General features: G+C 49.7%; 3 protein-coding genes across 7 annotated transcripts; 1 reads left to right on the top strand and 2 right to left on the bottom strand.

Moving 5' to 3' along the window:
• Window positions 1-1,832: 1,832 nt before the first annotated feature.
• MEAF6 (MYST/Esa1 associated factor 6) lies at window positions 1,833-8,285 on the bottom strand. 5 transcript variants are annotated; one of them, XR_009489533.1, is made up of 8 exons: window positions 8,154-8,274; window positions 7,923-8,038; window positions 7,749-7,836; window positions 7,275-7,320; window positions 6,569-6,761; window positions 3,700-3,757; window positions 3,072-3,105; window positions 1,833-2,599 (listed from the first exon to the last, which is right to left on the bottom strand). XR_009489533.1 is itself a non-coding variant. In XM_059868610.1 (7 exons), exons 1-7 carry the CDS (start codon window positions 8,247-8,249, stop codon window positions 2,591-2,593), a joined length of 582 nt encoding a protein of 193 aa, XP_059724593.1. In that variant the 5' UTR covers window positions 8,250-8,285; the 3' UTR covers window positions 1,833-2,590. The 5 variants fall into 5 exon arrangements, 4 of the variants coding, with proteins under 4 accessions (XP_059724593.1, XP_059724595.1, XP_059724596.1 ...); XM_059868610.1 differs by lacking the exon at window positions 3,700-3,757 and having other exon boundaries at window positions 8,154-8,285; XM_059868612.1 differs by lacking the exons at window positions 3,072-3,105; window positions 3,700-3,757.
• Window positions 8,286-9,389: 1,104 nt separating this feature from the next.
• On the bottom strand, window positions 9,390-14,270 carry SNIP1 (Smad nuclear interacting protein 1). Its single transcript, XM_059868657.1, has 4 exons — window positions 14,096-14,270; window positions 13,918-14,020; window positions 12,892-13,463; window positions 9,390-10,838 (listed from the first exon to the last, which is right to left on the bottom strand). Exons 1-4 carry the CDS (start codon window positions 14,239-14,241, stop codon window positions 10,574-10,576), a joined length of 1,086 nt encoding a protein of 361 aa, XP_059724640.1. The 5' UTR covers window positions 14,242-14,270; the 3' UTR covers window positions 9,390-10,573.
• Window positions 14,271-14,330: 60 nt separating this feature from the next.
• Window positions 14,331-20,962, top strand: DNALI1 (dynein axonemal light intermediate chain 1). Its single transcript, XM_059868605.1, has 6 exons — window positions 14,331-14,441; window positions 14,563-14,636; window positions 14,715-14,884; window positions 17,122-17,300; window positions 19,508-19,672; window positions 20,620-20,962. Exons 1-6 carry the CDS (start codon window positions 14,361-14,363, stop codon window positions 20,653-20,655), a joined length of 705 nt encoding a protein of 234 aa, XP_059724588.1. The 5' UTR covers window positions 14,331-14,360; the 3' UTR covers window positions 20,656-20,962.
• The last annotated feature ends 313 nt before the right edge of the window (window positions 20,963-21,275 follow it).

Here is a 21,275-nt window from a genome sequence, read left to right as displayed (position 1 = left end):
TCCAGCAGCCGGCGGCCCCCAGCGCGCAGCAGCCGCCCCCAGCAGGGCCCGGCCGGGGCTCGCTGCCGGCCCATGGCCCCTGCGGGCCCGACACGGACCGGCTCAGGCCCGGCAGCCGTGCCGAGGGTCGGGCTCTGTGCCGGCTCGCCGTGAGCAGCACAGCGAGAGGGGAGCGGACACGCGGGACCCCCGCCCTCCCCGCTGCCCCCTTACCCAGCCGTGCCCCGGGCGCGCCCCTCCTGCCCCTCGGCAGCCAGATGAACTCCTGCCTAATCCTCTTGGTGACGAGGCTGTGAGGGATTAGCGTCTCCCTAACGCTCCACCTTTGGGGTCTGTAAGGACAGGGGCTGCTTTTCTGCGCTTTCCTTTGCTCAGGATTCATCTCTCACAAGCAAAGGACTCGGGATATATTTCTAGCCACTACTTTTAGCTTTAATTAGCTTTCAGGTAAAGTCTGTGCAGCTCCCTCTGACTCCTGTGCCCAGGCACTGGCCATCCTGGGGTCTGTAGTCACTCAGGCTCTTTAGGAAGTGTTCAGAAGTCAAATGGAAGTTTTAGGCACAACTGCTGGAGTCAGGACCCAGTGGGGAACAGCTGATCCTTTGACTGAATCAGGTGTGTGCCATTTCTCTTTCTGCCCCATCAATGGGCCCCCCTCAGGCTGCAGAACAGGCTGTCCCCTCCTTCGGTGACAATCACAGCCAGAGGCAGGAATGGCTGCACTTTGTGTTGTCCCTGCAGCACCCCAATGTGTCAGAGGGAATGCAGAACTGGCCCTGCCACACAACCTGCCTGCACACAGGCTCCCAGCTACAGCAGCCCTTTGCTGCTTCTCCAAAATGTTCCACCCAAAAAAGCCTGGCAGCTTTCCTCGAGGGCAGAGGTGCAGCAGAGACTTCAGCCTCTGAAATCCAGGTGCTCCAGCCATCCCTGCTTGGAGCAGCAGCAGCAGCAGCAGAACTGTTTATATACCAAGGCCAGGGAACCAAAACCATCAGCTGAGAATTCTTTTTTCCAGAACTACGGAGGAGCAAGGCCTTGTAGATTATGCTGTTTCCTAGATCTTCCACCCCTCTGTACTTAAACTGTAGCTTAAAACACAGAAGTAGGCCAGCTTTGCAGCTTGGCCTTTAAGCTGCTCTATCCTGACCCCCCCGTGGAGGAGCAGCCGTCAGTCCCTGAGCAGAGACAGCTCCCTGCAGGATAAGCCAGCTCCCTCCAGGAACAAACACAGAGCTGCCTTGATCCCCAGATCACACCCAGCCCAAAGCAGAATTCTGCTCCCTCGCAGTCCCAGTGCTTGGAGAGAGCTGAGGAAGACCCCAAACCCCAGGGGAGCAGAGGTGCAGCAGAACTGTTCCACGGGCTGTGCACACTCTGGGGACTCAGGGACAGCCCTGTCCCATGGCCCCTGTCCCACAGCAGCAGGGGTTACACAAACACATCCCAGCACTGGTAAAGCAATTCCTCACAGCTCAGTTCAACAGCAGCAGCAAGATTCTGATGTGGCTGCTGAGAGAAACACCCAGCCATGATTCCTGTCCCTCTCCAGGGACAATCCAGCTGCCTCATCCCTGATCTGCAAGCAATATTCCCTCACCAGCAGAACCATGGACATTCCAGTCATGATCTGAAGCAGGATCAGCCAAACACAGCTGGAGATCAGAGCCTGGCACTCCTTGCAGAACTCAGGAACACCTGCCCTGAGGACAGAAAGCACCCAGAGAACCTCCCAGGGCCACGGGACAAGGAACAGCTCCAGAGCCTAAGGGGAAGAATCCCAGCAAGTCCCCATAAAGCAGGGGGACACTAAAAAGCAGCAGGAGTCAAAGTTTGGACTGAATAAACCATGAGAAGAGACAAACATGGAACTTTTATTGTTTATGTACAAATGACAGAGGTTTGTATTAAAAAGAGAACCCACCCAAAGTCAGCAACAGTGAAGAGTTGGCTCTGAGCTCTGGCCCTTCCTGCACCTAATGCACTGAGGAATATTGGGAGATGGGGTTTAAAATGAGAGAGAAAAGGGTTAAACTGCCTTCTTCTCTGCTTGAGTAAGAATCAAAGCTGCTCCACAAAATGAAGAACCTTCCACTACACGGACTAAACAAAAAAACCCAAAGTCAACTTGTAACTATACACTTCAGCTTTAAAAAAGGCACAAGAAAACCAACAAAATAAAACAAAACCAAAAAAAACCAAACCTGCAAAGCTCAATATCAGCAACAAAAGTAATTTAAGTCTCACAACGTGGATGGGACACACTGAATCCTACCCCAGTTCCAGTGGAAAAGGAAATGCCTCTCTGTGGGTCTGCAGGTGACAGGGGGCAGTAGTATCAGCCTTTTCAGCAAGTTCCCAACCAAGGTGGAAGCACAGAACAGTCAGGAATTCAGAACTACTACCACTACTACACCACCTTCGTCTTCCTGCAACTCAGGTGATTTAAAATGATGCAAAGTACATGGTCCAGGATTTCCTCCCCCCATCCAAGTCCCTTAGAGAGAGTCACTGCAGCTGCCATCGTGCTTCAGGGCTTCTCAGTGGGGAGTCACAGACCTAAATCCCAGGAGCATCAGCACTGATGGCTCTAGTAGTCCTGCAGAGAAAGGACATTGCACATTAACACCTTCCCACCTCCGATTCTGCTCGTGGAGCTGGGGGGTCTCAGTCCTCTCTCATCTCACACACCACTAGCTGCAGGCAAAACAGATCTTTTTCTCGTAGCTAAACATTGAAAAGCAGGACCCTTCCAACCTTGAGTATCAACTCAAACCAGATGCTTTTGATGCTCCAGATCATGACAAGATAACAGGACGCAAAGCAGCTTTTTCCATGAGAAGCACCCAGGAGTTATCTGTGACCTGGGCTCAGAAGAGCCCACCTGGGCTCAGCTGCTGTCACAGCCAGGGGACAATGCTGATCTCACACTGCGACTCCTCAACCATGACAGTAAGAACTCAAATGACAGCAGCAGCAGCAGCAGCAGCAGCAGGAGGGTTTTTAAAGCTTGTGAGTCAGCCAGCCCTTCCAGTGAGCAATGAAAACACAGACAGAGCACGGATACTTACGGCTCTTGGCTTTTTGTTTAACTTGAGATCAATCCTGTGGTTGGAAAGACAAGAGAAACGTCCATGTCAATACCTGACCCAACACCAGAGTTACTGCACAGGGCACAGCTAGACAGACTATGGTTAATCCATCCACTCCCAGCTGGCTGAGCCAGGGGCTGTTCCCAGGGTTACTGGGCATGAGAGCAGCACAGGAGAGCCGAGTTATTATTTGCCAAAAAGCAGATTCCATCCACTCCCAGACAGTTAATCAAGGGGCACAATCAATCACAGGGCACTTAGGCAGTGAACAAGGGGAACTAGGCATGCTTTATGTTAATTTAATCTGCCAGAGGTGTAGCTATGCCACAGGTAATTAGCCAGACATAGCCTGAGAGTTATTTACTTGGATAGAGAGAGGAGTTAGGATGACAGGGATTATATGAGCCAAAATTACTGAGTTAAGTACATTTTTCCAAAAGGAAATATCCAAGTCTATACTTATCTCCTTAAGCAGCAAAGCCAAAAGAATCAGTTTTTAAACTAGGTTTTAAAGTTAAAAAGTTTTATCTATTCAAATATGAAACAGAAAGGTAAAGAAGAGTGAAGTTAATTTATAATTTGCTGAAGTTATTAAATAAAATGTTACCTCCATCACGCTTTTCTGTTTTTAAAAAAAACTTCCCAGCCTAACCTAATATACATACCTACAATTAAACAGATAAACTAGGGGTTAGCGAGGTCTCAAAAGGCACATCGGTGTCTACACACTAACAACACAGCACAAGTACTAATTCAAGTCAAACTTACTCAAAGTCATAATCAAACATGCCAGACGGGCTGAGGGGCAGCATTTGAAAGGAAGAAAGCAATAGAAATTAATATACTAATGAATTAAATCAATTAATTGATTAGCCACCCTAGCGAGATCGCTAAAAAATAAAATGAAATAAATAATAAAGCCAGTGTTCAAACACCATCAGGTTCTTCAGATATCTTAACCAGGACTGGACACAAAAAGCACTCTGGCTTGGCAATCCAGAGTCCCCCTCCCCACTGGATTTCTGGGAACAAGAGGTGTTAGCAGAGAGGTGGGTTTGGGTCACACAGGGGATTTTAGGAGCTGGAGGAGGGGCAGCTGCCAGACCCAGGGGCAGGACAGGATCCCGAGGGCTTGGAAAACCAAAGGGAAGGGTCAGGAAGCTGGGGAGGGGGCTGGGCTGCCAGGGCAAGGCAAAGCTGGTTCAGGCAGAGGTGACACAGAACTTTGTCCCCAACCCTGCACTGGGCTGCTCCCCCCACACCCCAACGCTGCTGTCCCCAGCAGTGGTGGCCCAGGGACGTTGGGCCAGAGCTGAGCAGGTTGGTGACTGTCCCACCCCCCATACAAGTGGCCTCCAGACACAGCTGTGCCCACAGCTGGCAGGACTGATCATGGAATCCCATTCCAGGACTGCACTGCTAAGAGCAAACAGCACTGGGCTCCCTCAAACCCAGCTGAGCACACAGAAAATCTCCACGCTGGCCTTGCTGTGGTGTGGCAGGGAGCAGAGGGACAGCACAGCCTCTGCAGCCACACCTGAGGCCCTGTGTGCACCTGGAGCCAAAGGTCCCCAGAGGGGAAGGCAGCGAGGCCGTGCTCCTGCAGGGCCCCTCCCCAGCACCTCCCCTTCCCCAGAGTGTGCTGGCAAGAGGAAGAGCTTCTGAATAAAGAGAAAATCCAACATTTCTTTTTATTTCTCTCTTTGTCATGCCAGACCCCTCAGGGGACAGAGCCACAGGTCTGGCTGGAGCACCTGTGGGGTTGCAGGGCCTGGAATGCCCTCGCTGCCCGCTGCTGCTGGGGGGTTTTTAGCCTAGACATACTCGAGAATTGTTTGGACTTGTCTGCCAAAATTTAGGGGATACTCAGTAACAGCAATCACAATTTTAACAGAGCTTTTATTACAGAGAAATTTAATGATCTTTTTGTCGTTTTTAATTCTCTATCTGGCCCTGCTAAGCATTACAAACAGTCAGTTCCTGCCTCGCTGAGCCCCTCGGAGTGTCTGAAGGGGCCTGGGAACACAGAAGCTGCCACAGGTGAGCAGGGCAGGGCTCCTCTGTCCAGCCAAAGCTGCACAGGGGGGATGTGAAGGAACCCAGAGCCACACAACCTGTTGGGAGGCAGCTTCCCCCCAGCTCCTGTCCCTAAAGTCCGGGCCATGGACCAGAGCAAAGAGATTTCTGTCAGTTCCAGCACCTGCCCTGCACCCCACCATGTTGTTGGCCATGGTTTGTCCAGGGAGAATATTTTATAATTTGTTTGAAATGGCAGTTTTCTTAAGCTGTACTTCAGTTTTACAGGTTGTTTCTCTGGACTTGTTCACGGATGTAGTTTCTTGTGTTATTCCTGAACTTCTTCCAAATATCTACAGGCAAAAAAAGAGATTTGAACTTCTTTGGATTCCCAGCTCATGGGGAACCAAAGGGACATCCAGTCCTTTCGGATATTTGCCCAATTCAGGCTGCTGTAGGAAGGAAATTCTGACCTAAGAATTAAAGACATGCTAATGACTCAACACTTAATGAAGGCAAAAAAGGAGTTAAGCATTTTTCAAGCATAGTACCTACCTCGTGTCCCCACCCCAACTGTCCCCAGCCCCCCTTCAAACCCTTTCTCTAATTGTATGGCAGGTCCCTTAAAGAGGAGAGCCTGTCCCTAGGCAGAGCCAAAGCTCAAAGCCAGCACAGACTGGCTCCGAGAGAGCTTTTAAAACTCTCAGGTTTTAAAAGCTCCATTACTTCTATGAAATCCTTAGGCCCCAGCTTCAGCAATTCTTCCAGAGAGCTCTGCAGTGTCTCCTCTCCAGGGTTTTCCTCCCTCAGGGCCTGACTCACAGGCACTGTCACTGCCAGAGCCTGGGCTGAGGGCACAGGGACAGCTCATTGCCCTCATAATGCCTTAGGGGCAGAGCTGGACAGGTAAATCCAACCAGAAAAGAGTGCAAGGAATCTGTTCCACGTGAATTTCAGGTCAGTTTAATAACAAACACTCTGAGATGAAGGTGACACAGCAACTCCTCTATGCCAGCACTGACACTCGGTTGGGATGTGAGAGCTGGAAGGGGCTGGAGTGGAAATCCAGACACAGGGAGTGTCCAAACCCCCAAAAACATTCCCATTTGCTTTCCACCCTCCCTCAAAGCAGGCACTAACATTCCTGTCCTCCTGGGCTCTGCAGAAACCAAGCAGCAAGCTCAGGAGGTCAGGGCCTGCTGGAAGGAATAAGCTTTATCCCGGAGAGATGGGAGAGCTGGAGAAGCTGCCCAGAAGTGCCACAGCTGGAGTGAGCACCCTGTGCTGCTTGTTTAACTTCCTCAGCACTCTCCCTTCCTCTTCCAAAACCAGGAAAACCACCCAAAGAACTGACCCCAGCTGCCTGTTGGTTATTCCAACGTGTTCTCCTCAGGCAATAAATTCAATCCAGCCCCAGCCAACTGTCCAGGTGTGGTGAGTAGGCTGCTGGTCCCACTGACCTGTGTCTGTTTTTGTTCTTTCTCTTTTTGTGGCTGCTGTGGTGGCTCCCAGAGGAAGTGGAGGAAGCAGCTTTCTGGGGCTTCACACCCTGCACGGAGCCATCCAGCTCTTCAGCATCCTCCTGGTTGGGCTCATTTTCCTGGTTGTGGAAGTCTGGAGAAGTGTCACTCTCTGTGCCACTGCCTGGCTCCCCTAGAGCAGGAAAAAGCCAGGTGAGCACCAGGGTGAGCTCCTGGCACAGCCCTGAGTGGGGGAGAAACAACCCCAGAACAGCAGCAGAGGCACCTGAGCCCTGCAGCACCAGGTGAATCACAGAGCCCGGGAAACAGCTCTGCAGGATGGACAGGAAGCTGCTCTCCAGCACTGAGGAACCACATCCTACTTGGTGCTGGTCACAAAAAGGTTTCTCAGTGTCCTGGAGGTGAGTGGTCCCTCCCCAGGTCTCCTGTGACTGACACATCTACAGTGATGCAGGGCTTCAGCTCGTCCAGCCTCTTCCTCCACAGAGCACCAAACCAATTTCAATCCCTTTCACACACAACAAAGTCCCCTGAGCCTGGAAGGAACTTGGGAAGTCAGGAGGAGTCTGAGGGCAGCAGACACAGGGGCTGGGAAGGGGAGCCAGACCCCAGGCTGAGACAGGGCTGAACGGTGGGGAGAGTGTAATTCTTCCCAAATTCAGAGAGAAATGACAAAGGGACTTACGCTTCTCAATGAGCTGATCCTGCACTCCAGCTAATGCACTGACAGCCTGCAAAAGCAAACAGGATGTCAAGCCAAGCAAGGATTCACTTCCCAGGGCTCAAAGCACGGAGCCCAGGTCACACAGACACAGTGCCCATGGCCCCACGTGGCACCGGGGCTCAGGGGCAGAGACAAAGCCAGGGGACAGCAGTGACACCAGTGACAGGCACCCGCCCACCCCCAAACATTGGGAAAGGGGCTCTGGAAGAGGCTGCAGGGTGGGATGGGGATGCTTAGGGCAGGGAGTCAGGACAGGTACGGGATTTCAAATGGGGAAATCATTCCGGAGGTGATCCCAGATGGACTGAGGCACCAAGGGACAGAGATGGGATGGGATGGGGATAAAACAGGAACAGGAATGGGGACAAGGAAAGGGATGGGGACAGGGATGAGGAGAGGTATGGGCACAGGGTCAGGGCTCATCCCAGCACTCACCGCTGCTGAGGTGACCGAGGACTTGCTGAAGAGCCTCTCGGCCTCCTTGAACTTGCGGTTCCTGCGGTCGTTTTTGCTGTTGGAGTTCCTGAAACAGAGAGAGGGGCGATGGCGGGGCCGGGCGGGCGGGGGGGGCCGGCCGGGCGGGCAGCGCCTCCTCCGCCCCTCACTCACTTCTGGTTGGTGAGATAGCGATCCCAGCCGCGGATGATGTTGCCGTACATCTGCGTGTCCTCCAGGTAGCTGCCCTCGAAGGCGTAGATCTGCCGTTCCAGGTTTGCCAGCGTCTCCTGCCGGGAACACCGCCGCGCATGGAGCAGGCCCGGCCGCGCCGCTCCGGCCCCGCCGCTCCCCCAGCCGCTCCGCCGCCACCCGCACCTCACCGAGCCCCTCCCCGGTGCTCACCGCCAGCTCCTGCTTGCGTTTCACCAGCTCGGCGAGCTCCCGGCGGGTGTCCGGGATCTGCGGGGGCCCGCCGGCCTTGGCGTGCAGCGCGGCCATGGCGGCGCGGCCTGCGCGGGCGGGGCGGGGCGATGCCGGCGGCGGCCGCCAGGGGCGCTGGCGGGGCGGGAGGGGCGGGGGCGGCGGGACCCGGGCTCGGTGACAGCGACACCGGGGCAGCGCCGGGGCTTGGAGCGTTCGGTGGTTCTGCCGCTAAAAATTCTGCTAAAAATTCAAATACTCCCCGAGTGTGTGGTCTTTAGGGTCACTCTGAAAGGAAGGAGGGGTTTGTCTTTACAAACAAACCGTGGGTAGATAAAACCAGCACTGAGAGATGAAAGAAGCAATGGGAAGGATTCCGTTAATGGATAAATGGAATGAGAGGTTTGTCTTTACACACAAACTGTAGGTCTGCTGATAACTAAAACTGGATACTGAGAGATGAAAGAAATAATGAGAAGGATTCTACTGATCCATAAATGGAATAAGAGGGATTTGTCTTTACAGATCTACTGTAGGTCTGCTGATAAATAAAACTGGATACTGAGAGATGAAACAATGGGAAGAACCGTAAATTCCATAGGAATTCCACTCTTTGGCAAAAGGAGAAGAAAAAGGGGGGGTGTACATTAAGAAGGGGTCTCTATTAGGTGTTTTGGGAAGTTTGTATCTCTCAAGTACCTCAGTCAGTGGGGAAAGAGAAGGGAAATGCAGCCAGGAAATTGGGATAAAAAGGAGGCTGCATCCTCTATCAACTAGAGAGACCCCATGGGAAATGCTTCGTGGCCCCTCCCTTTATTCGAATCAAGTTCCTCTCTCTCCTTTTCGGACACAAACCTCTGGTGTTTGTGGATTAATTTTCCTGAGACCTCCAACCCAAACCTAAGATCCCATTGAACTGTGTCACTCCGATCCTCCGCAGTGACACTGGGGGCCACTTTGCCCTTTTGCAGTACAGCAACTCTGTCACTTCCCAGTTCTGTGAGAACCCTGTCAGGGGACACAGAATGAGCCACCCTGAGGTGAGAAAGGGGAGCCATACAAACCTCCTGTGCTCACAGCCACTCCAGGATACAAATTGTGCAGTTTTGAATCATTTGGTTTCTTTACTACAGAAACAAGTACTGAAACTTCAAGTCTTCTGAGGAAAAAAGAAAAAAAGGATGCTAGAAAAATATTACAACTGAAAGCAATCAAGGCTAAATTTACAAATTGTTTATTTAAAAACCCTTGGAGTAGATATAAAGGAGCTCCTCCTGCTCAAACCCCATCCTACCCATCTGAAACCCCACAGCAATGCCCCATATTTACACTATCCATGTGTACAACAAGCACCTTTGTGTACAGTCTGTACACAGCAGGGACAAACAGGTGAGACCACAAACACCCAGGTGAGTCAGTGAAGTGTGGGACACACACATTGAACATAAAGCAACACTGGAGAGACACCAAAAACTCTGCAACTCCCAGGGAGTGGGACTGGTGCTTCTCTCCCTAAACACTGACTTCTTCACTGTTAAACAAAGGACTTGGCTAAGTTTTTATAAAAAGAGAACTTAAATAGTGCAAACTGGTTAAAACATGTCACCCTATCAAAGGTGTTTCTGTCTGACATGAACAAACCCTGGGGTGGGGTCAGAAATAAGGGCTCTAGCTTACAACCCAGACACTCCACATCCAGGACAGTTTCAGCATCATGTGTGGGAACAGGAAACTTGGGTCACAGTCTCATCACCTGAAATTCCAGGAACTGTTTAACTTCTGTTTCACATTCCCTTGTGATTTCCAGGCAGAATTCCAGTGAAATGCCTGTCCCTCAGTCACCACGAGACAAATTAAATACTAAAAACATACAAATACGTGAGGATCTTTGCCACATTTCTGCCATTTTAGCAGTGATCCAGGTAAATTCTCCTGTCAGAACTCCCAACAGGCAGAGGAATTTGGCAAACTACGGAACAGGACGTGCATCAGGTACTCTCTAACTAACCTTTCAGTCTGTAGCATTTTCAAAGGGCTATAACAAAACAAGTCATAAAAATAAATTTCCAGATGCTGTCTGTGTTTGACATGGTTTGCTGGAAGAGTCTGGCAACATCTGTGGAGGGTTTCCAGCACCAGAATTTTCACATCCAGGTGCTCTTCGGCTTCTTGGGAGAAAAATCAAATAAAAATAAAGCTGTATTTCCTGATATGCAAAACTATCAAACATGAATAACGAGCAAAGCCCCCCAAAACAAACTATGGGAACAGACCAGCAACAGAGAAAGGACTTTAAGGCAACAAGAGGCATCAGTGCTGCAATGCTCCGTGTTCACATCCCAGTCCCGTTCAACCGCAAGGAGTTTCCCTCCTCTGCCTCTCCCCAGCTTCTTCCTCATCCGTTAACTGTCAGACTCTTCCTCCTTCTCCTCATCCTCATCATCGTCCTTGGTGTTGGCCTCAGATTTGTCTGAGGACTCGTGGAGCAGGACATACTCCCTGCTGCTGAAGCCAAACTTGAGCACGTCCTTCTCCTTCAGTTCGTAGTAGCGCTGGGGCTCGATGCGCTGGTTGTTGAGGAAGGTGCCGTTCCCCGAGCCCAGGTCGATGATGTAGGGCCTCACCCTGCGGCCCACGGTGCCATCAGCTCGGGTGTACTCCACCAGCCTGCAACAAAAACCACTGCTGAGCCACCAGAGAGACTGCAAACGTGCTCCTAAAGCAGCACAGGCAGAAATTGTGCTCTGCGGGAGGTGGGGTTCCACTGCTGCTGCAAGACGACTTGTAACTTGAGTCTTAATTAACGGAGAGTCTTGTAACTTTTTAACCTAAACTGTCAAAACATGAACTAAACTCACTTTTCTTACTTATGTAAAAGAACCCCCAAAAACTGCATTATCAAAACCACTTAAAAACTCTTAAATGCCTTCCAAACCCCTCCCAGTCCCAAGTCTCACCAGTACTGGAAGACGGCGTGCTGCTTGGAGCAGGAGGGGTGGTCGATGGGGATGGTTTTATTAATCAATAAATCTTTAAAAAGCCTTGTAACTAAGTGCCTTTAAACTTTTTAACCTATGCTGTAAAAACATGAACTAAACTCACTTTTCTTACTTATGTAGAAAAAGCCCAAAACCTGCATTATCAAAACTGATTCAAAGATAACTTTAAATTCCTTCCAAACTCCTGCCAGTCCCTGAGCTCTCACTGGTACCAGAAGATGGCTTATAACTGAGAGTCTTGTAACTTTTTAACCTAAACTGTAAAAACATGAACTAAACTCACTTCTCTTATTTATGCAGGAAAAAAGCCCTGCATTATCAAAACCAATTCAAAAATCATCTTAAATTCCTTCCAAACCCCTCCCAGTCCCGAAGCTGCCTGAACTCTCACTGGTACTGGAAGACAGCTTATAACTAAGAGCCTTGTAACTTTTTAACCTAAACTGCAAAAATACAAACTAAACTCACTTTTCTTACTTATATAGAAAAAAAACCCTGTATTATCAAAACCAATTCAAAAATCATCTTAAATTCCTTCCAAATTCCTCCCAGTCCCAAGCTCTCACCGGTACTGGAAGACAGCTTATAACTGAGAGTCTTGTAACTTTTTAACCTATACTGTAAAAACATGAATTAAACTCTCTTACCTATGTAAGAAAACAAACAAACAAACAAAAAAAAACCCCTGGGTTATCAAAGATAATTTAGAAATCATCTTCAATTCCTACAAAACCCCTCCTAGTCCCCGAGTCTCACCAGTACTGGAAGACGGCGTGTTGCTTGGAGCAGGAGGGGTGGTCGATGGGGGTGGGTTTTATTAATCAATAAATCTTTAAAAAGCCTTGTAACTTTTTAACCTATACTGTAAAAACACTAACTAAACTCACTTTTCTTACTTATGTAGAAAAAAAAAAATACTGCATTATCAAAACTGATTCAAAAACCTTAAATTCCTTCAAAGCTCCTCCCACTCCTGAGTTCTCACCAGTACTGGAAGACAGCTTATAACTAAGAATAACTTGTAACTTTTTAAACTATACTGTAAAAACATGAACTGAACTCTCTTACCTATGTAAAAAAAAAAAAAAAAAAAAAAAACAAACAAAAAACAAAGTGCTTTATCAAAACCAATTCAAAAATCATCTTAAATTCTTTCCAAACTCCTCCCACTCCCAAGCTCTCACTGGTACTGGAAGACAGCTTATAACTAAGAGCCTCGTAACTTTTTAACCTATACTTACAAACACCAACTAAACTCACTTTTCTTACTTCTGTAGGAAAAAAAAAACCCCTGCATTATCAAAACCAATTCAAAAATCATCTTAAATTCGTTCTAAACTCCTCCCACTCCCCAAGCTCTCACTGCTACTTGAGGACAGCTTATACCTAAGAGTTTTGTAAATTTTTAACCTATACTTACAAATATGAACTAAACTCACTTTTCTTACCTATGTAAAAAAAACAAAAAACAACTGCATTATCAAAATCAATTAAAAACCTTCAATTCCTTCCAAACCCTGCCCAGTGCTGAGTCTCACCTGTACTGGAAGATAGCTCATAACTAAGTATAACTTGTAACTTTTTAACCTATACTGTAAAAACATGAACTAAACTCACTTACCTATATAAAAAAAAAACCAAAAACCACACTGCATTATCAAACCCAATTCAAAAATCTCATCTTAAATTCCTTCCAAGCTCCTCCCACCGCCGAGCCTCACCGGTACTGGAAGACGGCGTGCTGCTTGGAGCAGGAGGGGTGGTCGATGGGGATGTCGGCGATGCGGCGGTGCCGGCCCAGCAGGTAGGCGCTCTGCCTGTGGATGTACATCACGGGCAGGAACTCGTCGTTCTTGAACGGGTACAGGCGCCAGCGCGTCTTGGGGATGCGCGCCTCGGGCGGCTCGCTGTACTTGATCACCACGCCCCGGAAGGTGTTGCTGTCCTCCAGCAGCGCCCCCGACAGCTCGAAGCTCGGCTTCTCCTTGTTGGCGGCGGGTTTTTCTTTGGGTTTGCTCTCTGACTGCCAGGGTTCTGCGTTGGGCTCGCCCTGCCGGTGCTCTCGCCTCCTCTCGTTGTGCAGCTCCCTCTCTGCCTGCTGCTCCCGCAGGTTCTGTGCGTCCCGCTCGTGGCTGCGAGCTCCCGGCCGGTCACCGGGGTTCTTCTTCCTGTCGGAGTGCTCCTTGTGCCTGTCCCTGTCCCCGCTCCTGTCCCGGTCCCGCCGCTGCTCCTGCTCTGCTGGGTGCCTCTGCTTCCTCTCCTCGTTCCCCCTGCGACAGTGATCCTCCCGCTCCTGGAAGGACAACCAGAGTCAAACAGCAGCACATCTTCCTCGGCCTTTTGGAAAATCCCTATACATTGGGAAAACACGTACTGGGATGTGTGTGTGCAGCTCTGACACCACGTGGAACAGATTTCCTTGCCAAACTAATTAGGTTCCCACAATTTGCATGGAATAAAGCACCACAAAGAGGCAATGCAGCTGCTCTGGGGAAAGGACGCAGCTCCCAGGGACGCCTGTGCTGTGGCACCGGCAGGGCTCTCACAGGAGCTCCAGGCACGGGTGGCACAGCCTGAGCTGGGCAGCGGGAGCTCCTGACTCGCCCAGATCCCTTCTCTCCTCATGGGACACCATGCAGGGCCCAGTCAGAAATGACAAATGAAGAGGCGCCTTCAGTGCCCGCCACGGCCGAGTCCCCGGGAACCGCGTCCGCTGCGGCGCCCGCTGCACCGACAGCCGCACTCACCTGCTTCACCCTCACAGCACCGTGGTGCGGGCTGTGGCTGCGGCTCCTCCTGCCTCGCGGGGAGCGGCTCCTCCGCCCGGACCTGCTCCTCCGCCGGGGCGACCTGGGAAACAACGGGAGGGATTGAACGTCGGGGCCGGGCCGAGCGTGGTGGCGCCGACCGGCTGGGCCTCCCTACCTGCTGCCTGCGCGCGGGCCTGCCGGGCCCCGCCGCTCCTCGCTCGGCGGCGACGGACTGCGCCGGGGGCTCCGCCGCTCGGCCTTCACCGCCACCTCCCGCCGCCGCCGCCGTTCTCTCCGCCGCTCCTCCGCCGCGGCCTCCATGGCGCCCGTCCCGACGGAAGTGCCGCCACTTCCGGCCCGCCAGCGCTTCCGCCCGCCAGCGCTTCCGCCCGGGCGTTGCTGCGCGGCGCGGTCGCCATGGTGACAGGGCCGCGGCCGCCATGGCGGCGCCGCCGGAGTCGCTGCTGCGGTACTGCCCGCCCGTGCTGGTGTCCCGCCGAGGAGACAGGTCCTCCGCGGCGGTGAGCGCCCAGGGGGCACGCAGGGGGGCACCGCGCCCCGCCGGGGCTGAGCGGGCCGGCGGCCGAGCGTGCCGCGGTGCCCCGCCCGCTCCTACGGCGCTGTTCTCTGGTGTTCCCGCAGGCCCCGCGCACCCCCGCCGGCTTCTCCACCACGCAGCAGCCGCAGGAGCTCCTGAACGCCATCCTGCCGCCGCGGTGAGCGGGGCCGGGCCGGGGCCGGCGGTGCCCGGGGGTCCCCGGTGCCTCCGGTAACGGCCGGTGCTTGTCTGGCAGGGAGTGGGAGGAGGCGCAGAAGCTGTGGGTGCAGGAGGTGTCCACCGCGCCCAGCACCCGCCGCGACGTCGTGCAGCTGCAGGAGCAGCTGGACCGGCAGCTGCAGCAGCGGCAGGCGCGGGAGACCGGGCTGTGCCCCGTGCGCAGGGAGCTCTACACGCAGTGCTTCGGTCAGTGCCCGGCACGGGGACACCCTGGGGACAGCCTGGCAGGGCATGCCTGCACCTGAAAAACAGCCTTGAGTCCTCGTAGTTATCCTTTAGCTGCACTTCACCCGAGTTTATTTAACGTAACTTATAGCTGTGTGTGTGTTACACACTCTACTGACACGGTGCTGGGCTCCCAAAGGTGAGAGGTTGTCTGCACGTGAAAAACAGCTTTAAATCCTCGTAGTTATCCTCTTAGCTGCACTTCAACTAAGTTTATTTAAAGTTACTTATAGCTCTGTGTGCGTTACACACTCTACAGTGTGGGCTCCCAAAGGTGAGGAGTTGCCTGCACGTGAAAAACAGCTTTAAATCCTCATAGTTATCTCTTAGCTGCACTTCACCCAAGTTTATTTAAAGTTACTTATAGCAGGCATTATCTGGAGGGCTGCACAACCACTCTGCTTTTACCTGCTGTGCTCAATGCTACAGCTGCAGTGTAACAAAACAAATCAATTATTATTGTCTCTAGGACGTGTCATGTCCTAAATATGGGTCCATTTACCCCAAAGGCCTGCATTTACCTTTCCAGAACCCTCTTTATTCCCTCAGAACCCTCTTTACCCTTCTGCATAAAAGCTAAAGCTTACAGCATCACTTCCAGGACCCTATTTATTCTCTGACAACCCTCTTTACTCTTCCAGGACCCCATTTACATCTCAGGCCCCCACTGACCCTTCAGGACCACATTTACCCCTCCAGAACCCTATTTTACACCACCATGTAATAGGGACAATTGCTATTAGAAGTCTTAAGCTGCACCAAGGGAAATATAGGTTTGGTATGAGGAAAAAGTTTTACAGGAAGGGTGGTAAAGTACTGGAATGGTCTGTCTGGGGGATGGTGGAGTCACCATCCCTGGGTGTGTTTAAAAAGAGATTGGATGTGGCACTCAGTGAGGTGTTGGGGCTGGAAGGTCTCTTCCAACCCAGTGATTCTGTGATTCCATGTGTGATTCCATGCATGATTCTGTGTCCCTGGCTGTGTGGCACAGTGAGTGTCAGCTCAACAGGTCCCCACCTGGGTAAATAGTGACATAGACTCCCTGCATTTTACAGAAGACTGATAATTTACTTTATTAAGCAATTCATTGCTTTTTTATACCCTAGTTCCCTACAGGTAGACCTAATTAGTCCTTTAGTTTAAACACCATCACCATTGGCTAATTAAGAAACCACCCTTTGCTAAACACATCTCCATGACCCATTCCACGTGTTCCCAACACCAGGTGCAGCAAATTAAGATAAGAACTATTTCTCATTCTTTTTTATGATCTTCTCAGAATGATATCTGGGAAAGCTGTCTGTTTCTCTCAGTGCCCAGAGAGCTGTTCAGTGTTTCCCTCAATGGCTAGAGAGCTGTTCACTGAGAGAGCTGTTCACTGTTCCAGTGACCAGAGAGCTGTTCACTGAGAGAGCTGTTCACTGTTTCTCTCACTGGCCAGAGAGCTGTTCTCTATTTCAGTGCCCAGAGAGCTGTTCACTGTTTCTCTCACTGGCCAGAGAGCTGTTCTCTATTTCAGTGCCCAGAGAGCTGTTCACTGTTTCTCTCAATGGCTAGAGAGCTGTTCACTGAGAGAGCTGTTCACTGTTTCTCTCACTGGCCAGAGAGCTGTTCACTGAGAGAGCTGTTCATTGTTTCAGTGCCCAGAGAGCTGTTCACTGTTCCTCTCACTGGCCAGAGAGCTGTTCACTGTTTCAGTGGCCAGAGAGCTGTTCACTGTTCCAGTGCCCAGAGAGCTGTTCACTGTTTCTCTCACTGGCCAGAGAGCTGTTCACTGTTTCAGTGCCCAGAGAGCTGTTCACTGTTTCTCCCAGTGGCCAGAGAGCTGCAGCCACAGGTGAGCTGTCACTATAGGACACGAAACAACATGACATGGACTTGCTGCTCTTTCCAAGGTAAAAAAGGGACCTTTATTTTTCTGACTCCAACATTTATAGATTTCCAAAGTGACAGTGGATTGGAGGGTGACAGTGTCACCTCTCCAATGACACTGCACAAACCCACAGCCCATCAAATTCCTCCTCCTCCATTAAGACTGCAAAACAATAAGTCATTTACACAAAGCGTGCGAGAAACCTTTGTCACAGGAACATAACCATCAGGAGGCTTAGAAAACCTTCAAAAATCAGTGCGCCAGCGAGACGAGCAGCCGTGTCCCTTGCAGAGGCACTGCAGGCTCTGTCCCTGCTCCCTTGCAGACGAGCTGATCCGGCAGACCACGGTGAGCTGCGCGGAGCGGGGGCTGCTGCTGCTGCGCGTGCGGGACGAGCTGCAGCTGACGCTGTCGGCGTACCAGGCGCTCTACGAGAGCAGCGTGGCCTTCGGCGTGCGCAAGGCGCTCAAGGCCGAGCAGGGCAAGGCCCACCTGGAGAAAAGGGTGAGCCACCCGTGTTGTAGTGTGGTTTTATACTTTGTAATACTTGGAAGGAGTTTTGGTTTTGTATCCCCGTGTTTTTCCCAAATGGTTTATACCAGATTGTACCCCCTTCCCTTTACCTGTGTAATCCCTCTCCCTTGCTGAGATCATCCCCAAATCCCCACCCTGGCTCTCTGTCAATCACTCAGCATCCCATCCCCTCCATCTAGAAGCTTTGGTCCAGGATGTCAAGTGATTAGCCAGAGGCTAGAGGTCAGCCCCCCAAGCATACACTGTCCTAAATGTCTATCCCCCAGTACCCATCCCTTAGGGTCATTTGTTGGTTAGTAAAATGTTATCTACTTTAGGTTTCCACCTCCCTTTAAATGTAACCTTGGCACCTCTCCCGGGGCCCTCAGCAGGAGGCCCCCTGGAGGTGTGGGAGCTCCCAGGAGCTCCGAATAAAACCTTGGATTAATTAACCCCTGCTAAGAGTCAGCCCTTTTATCTTCCACCGATGTCTCTAGTGTCTCTTCTGCTGCAAAGGTGACCAGTCTAGCTGCCCTCAGCACCCTCGGGGCATGAGACTGTGTCTCCCCGGTGTCTGCCAACCCAGGGCTGGCCAGGGGTTCCTGAGAGGCCCCCAGAGGGACAGAGACACACCTGCACAAAAGGGTCTAAAAGCCACGGGGTGTAAGCAGATTTCCTTACCAAACTAATTGGGTTCCTGTGGTGGTGTTCGCAGGGGTCCCAGGACAAGGGAAGAGATGAGAATCTTGACTCCGTGTTTCAGAAGGCTGATTGATTATTTTATGACATATTAAAAGAAAATTATATATTAGAACTATACTAAAAGAATAGAAGAAAGGCTAGCAAAGGAAGGAAAGGAATTATAATAAAATCTTGTGACTGACCAGAGAGTCCGAGACAGCTGGACTTTGATTGGCCATTAATTAAAAACAACCACATGAGACCAGTCAAAGATGCACCTGTTGCATTCTACAGCAGCAGATAATTATTGTTTACATTTTGTTTCTGAGGCCTCTCAGCATTTTTCATAAAACATGTCCTTGGCAGGTTCCAGCAAGGTGCTCTGCAGGCACTGTGCAGACTGTGGGAAAGTTGTTTCATTTCCCATAGTCTGCACAGTGGAATTTTGGTCTGCTGTGCTACTTCCAAACCTCCACCTTGACACCTTCCTGTTTGCCTTACAGTGCTTATGTCAAGTTTCTGTTGTGGTGGGTTATTTTATGGGAAGATCCTTCTTTGCTGGGGTTTAGAGAATTTCTGCTCTTTAAATCTTTAAAGCTTCCCATTGTACAATGGATTCTAGATAATTACATTAAAAACATAGTCCGCTGTCTCTGTTTGCCATGTATGAACTATGATACTGAATTTCTTTGTCTTTTACTGTTGAAAACAATGCAAAAGCAGAGTTTCATTAGTCCCAGTATCCCAATTAATATAATACAATTATTTTACTGAAACCTGTTATCTTTTTTCAAGTCTTGACTGAAAATTAAAGTGAGACAACGCAAGTGATGCCTTGGGGCCCTGTGATGGAGCTTTCTGCACGTGAAAATAGCAAATTTTATATCCTTAAATTCATTGCCTCCATTTCCACAGGATGGCAGCAAAGACCATCAAAATACTCAGCCCACTGTCCTCAGGCTCAGCTGCACTTCTGAAGTTTGTTGCACAGCTTTAAAGACTGCACCACACACCACTTTGTCCTGATGCCTTAAATTTTAGCTCTTGTGTTTTTCATATTCTGTACTGCATTAGTATATAACTCTGAACTTCATATAGAGTGTTAGCAAGTTCTCCTCACAGTTCAGTTAGCCAAAACAATCCTCTTTCCTTTCCTGAGAACACCATTATAGCTTCAGGCCCAAAAAGTATGAGCAGCAAATCGAGGAGAGCAAACTGGGAGGATGGGACTTCATAACTTGAAGCTGTAATTGGACAATTAACTTCAATAAGGAAATGGACCAATACTTATAAAAGTGTGAAAACTCTTGACCCGTGGTGCGTTTTGGGTGAAGCCTTGGCCAGGCTCTGGTACTGCCCAAGGTGTATTCTTTGAAAACTTTTTAATAAAACCTCCTTCATTCCTTTAACTCTGTCTAGCCTCTGTTCTAGGTAGCCTCTCAAGGCATCAGTGCCATCTGAACTGAAAATTGACTGTTTGCCAACAAAACTTGAGACATCTGTACTCTTTTTCCAAGATTGCAGAGCTGGAAGAGGAAAAGGAGGAGCTGGAAAAACAAGTGAGTGAAGAGAAAGCGAAATGTGAGGCCATTGAAAGGCAAGAAACAGAACGGCGAGAAATAGAAGAGAAGAAACACAGTGAGGAGGTTCTGTTCCTCAAACGGACAAACCAGCAGCTGAAGGTCAGTAAAAATCCAGAATTCCAAATACTAGTGGTAAAATTCTCATTAAAACCATTAAAGCCCTAGTAACACAACACACCATTTAACATTAAATATTACCCAAGAACAACTGTGCAGGGACCGGATAATTATTTGTGCTTGTGGCTTTGGGGAGAACAGAGCTTCTGCTCTGTACTTTGTTTTTAAAAGGAAAAAAAAACAACCCCACATCTTTTGAGTAAGGAAAGAATGTCACCCTGAACAGCATCAAATGTTTCTGGCTACAGCTAAAAACATTTCCCTTAGAGCAAGCTGCTTTTCCTGCAGATCCTACTTTCAAACTCACATTTTCAGGCTGCCTTGGAATGTCTTAGGACACAAAAATCTTAGATGAGATGTGTGTTGCCCCTGTATCAGATTCTTCCTTGAAGAACCTGTATTTGACCAGCTGTGTGTGCCACTGCTGAGGGTTATTGTGGTGGCTACTCCCATCCATCCACTAACTGGCATCAAATTTTCTCAGTAATCACAAAATTTGCTGTTCCCAGCTACTCTTGTCCCAAAGTCAGTTCATGTTCCAAATGCTAAAGAGCCAAATACTTAATTTAGCTCACATAGTCCAGCTTCAAATCTGAGAATTCAGACCACTGTTTCAACAGCTTTTATTTAATTTCCTCCTCAATGCTTCACATTCTAAACTGAGTCTCTCATCCTACAGAGCCAAAGCCAGCTCTGTTCTCCTCAGAATGCAACAAGTGTGCATGCCAGGAACGACAAACTAATTTATAAAACATGTAGGAATGAAATTGCTGGGGAACAAACCTGGCCTGGCTCTCCTGGCAGCAGCACAGCATCCCTCAGCTCCTTGCTGTGAACATCCAACAGAAAATTTAGCCCTTCACAGCACTGAAGGTTCATTTTTTAGGTTAGGAAATCTAATTTGTATCGCTGTCTCATTTGTTTTTCAGGCCCAACTTGAATGCATCATTGCAGCAAAGAATTAATTGTTTTGTTGTCCTCAAGGCAGGCTCAGAAGAGCTGTCAGAGCAAGAAGCTTGCAATTAGTGACAAAGATTTTTCTTCCTAAAATGATCTTGAGTTTTCACTTACCAGTAACAGCAGGCAGTGTAACTGTGTTCTTTCTTTCTCTCTTGAAGAGTTGAAATTCAAGAGCTTTATTAATTACTGCTCCCTCCTTCAGAGCCATCTCAGCAGTCAGCTCTTTGAACAGTGAACTTGTCTGGAACTTGCCTGTTGGTAATGTGCTAATGACCTTCAAAGCAATAACTAATAAACATTTTTAAATGCAAACATCTCTCTGACATTATTAATTTGAAAATGTTGTAGAAGATTCAGAAACAATATAGAAGTGCCTACAAGCAAATTAAGTCACATGCACCAAGAAAGAAATGGCAGCTCACTCTTGGACAGGTGGCTTGGGGGCATTTCCTTGAGTCCCTGCAAGCTGGTGTCAACTGTACATGGAAATCCCTTGTCAGAACCATCAGCAGTAACTGAGCACAGGCAACACCAGAGCTCTGGCTGTGACTGTTTCTGGTGAAAGGAAGGGGCACAATGGCAGTCAGATTGACTTCTCAATGGAAGCAAATGAAATCCCTGCTTG

This window comes from Haemorhous mexicanus, chromosome 27 (genome assembly GCF_027477595.1).
Source record: "Haemorhous mexicanus isolate bHaeMex1 chromosome 27, bHaeMex1.pri, whole genome shotgun sequence".
NCBI classification, from domain to species: domain Eukaryota; kingdom Metazoa; phylum Chordata; class Aves; order Passeriformes; family Fringillidae; genus Haemorhous; species Haemorhous mexicanus.
The sequence above is the reverse complement of the archived record's forward strand: the minus strand, read 5'-3'. Positions and strand labels throughout refer to the sequence as shown.

What these genes read in the sequence shown, in the direction of transcription:
- MEAF6 (XM_059868610.1), bottom strand. Translation starts at nt 8,249, where the DNA reads ATGGCCGCGCTGCACGCCAAGGCCGGCGGGCCCCCGCAGATCCCGGAC. An exon ending in AACGCAAGCAGGAGCTGGCG is followed by an intron (nt 8,039 to 8,153) that starts GTGAGCACCGGG and finishes TGTTCCCGGCAG; the next exon opens with GAGACGCTGGCAAACCTGGA. An exon ending in GGATCAGCTCATTGAGAAGC is followed by an intron (nt 6,762 to 7,274) that starts GTAAGTCCCTTT and finishes TTCCTGCTCTAG; the next exon opens with GGGAGCCAGGCAGTGGCACA.
- SNIP1 (XM_059868657.1), bottom strand. Translation starts at nt 14,241, where the DNA reads ATGGAGGCCGCGGCGGAGGAGCGGCGGAGAGAACGGCGGCGGCGGCGG. An exon ending in GTGCTGTGAGGGTGAAGCAG is followed by an intron (nt 13,464 to 13,917) that starts GTGAGTGCGGCT and finishes TTGTCCTTCCAG; the next exon opens with GAGCGGGAGGATCACTGTCG. An exon ending in CACGCCGTCTTCCAGTACCG is followed by an intron (nt 10,839 to 12,891) that starts GTGAGGCTCGGC and finishes TTTTTGTTGCAG; the next exon opens with GCTGGTGGAGTACACCCGAG.
- DNALI1 (XM_059868605.1), top strand. Translation starts at nt 14,361, where the DNA reads ATGGCGGCGCCGCCGGAGTCGCTGCTGCGGTACTGCCCGCCCGTGCTG. An exon ending in GCTCTACACGCAGTGCTTCG is followed by an intron (nt 14,885 to 17,121) that starts GTCAGTGCCCGG and finishes GCTCCCTTGCAG; the next exon opens with ACGAGCTGATCCGGCAGACC. An exon ending in GGACAAACCAGCAGCTGAAG is followed by an intron (nt 19,673 to 20,619) that starts GTCAGTAAAAAT and finishes TTTGTTTTTCAG; the next exon opens with GCCCAACTTGAATGCATCAT.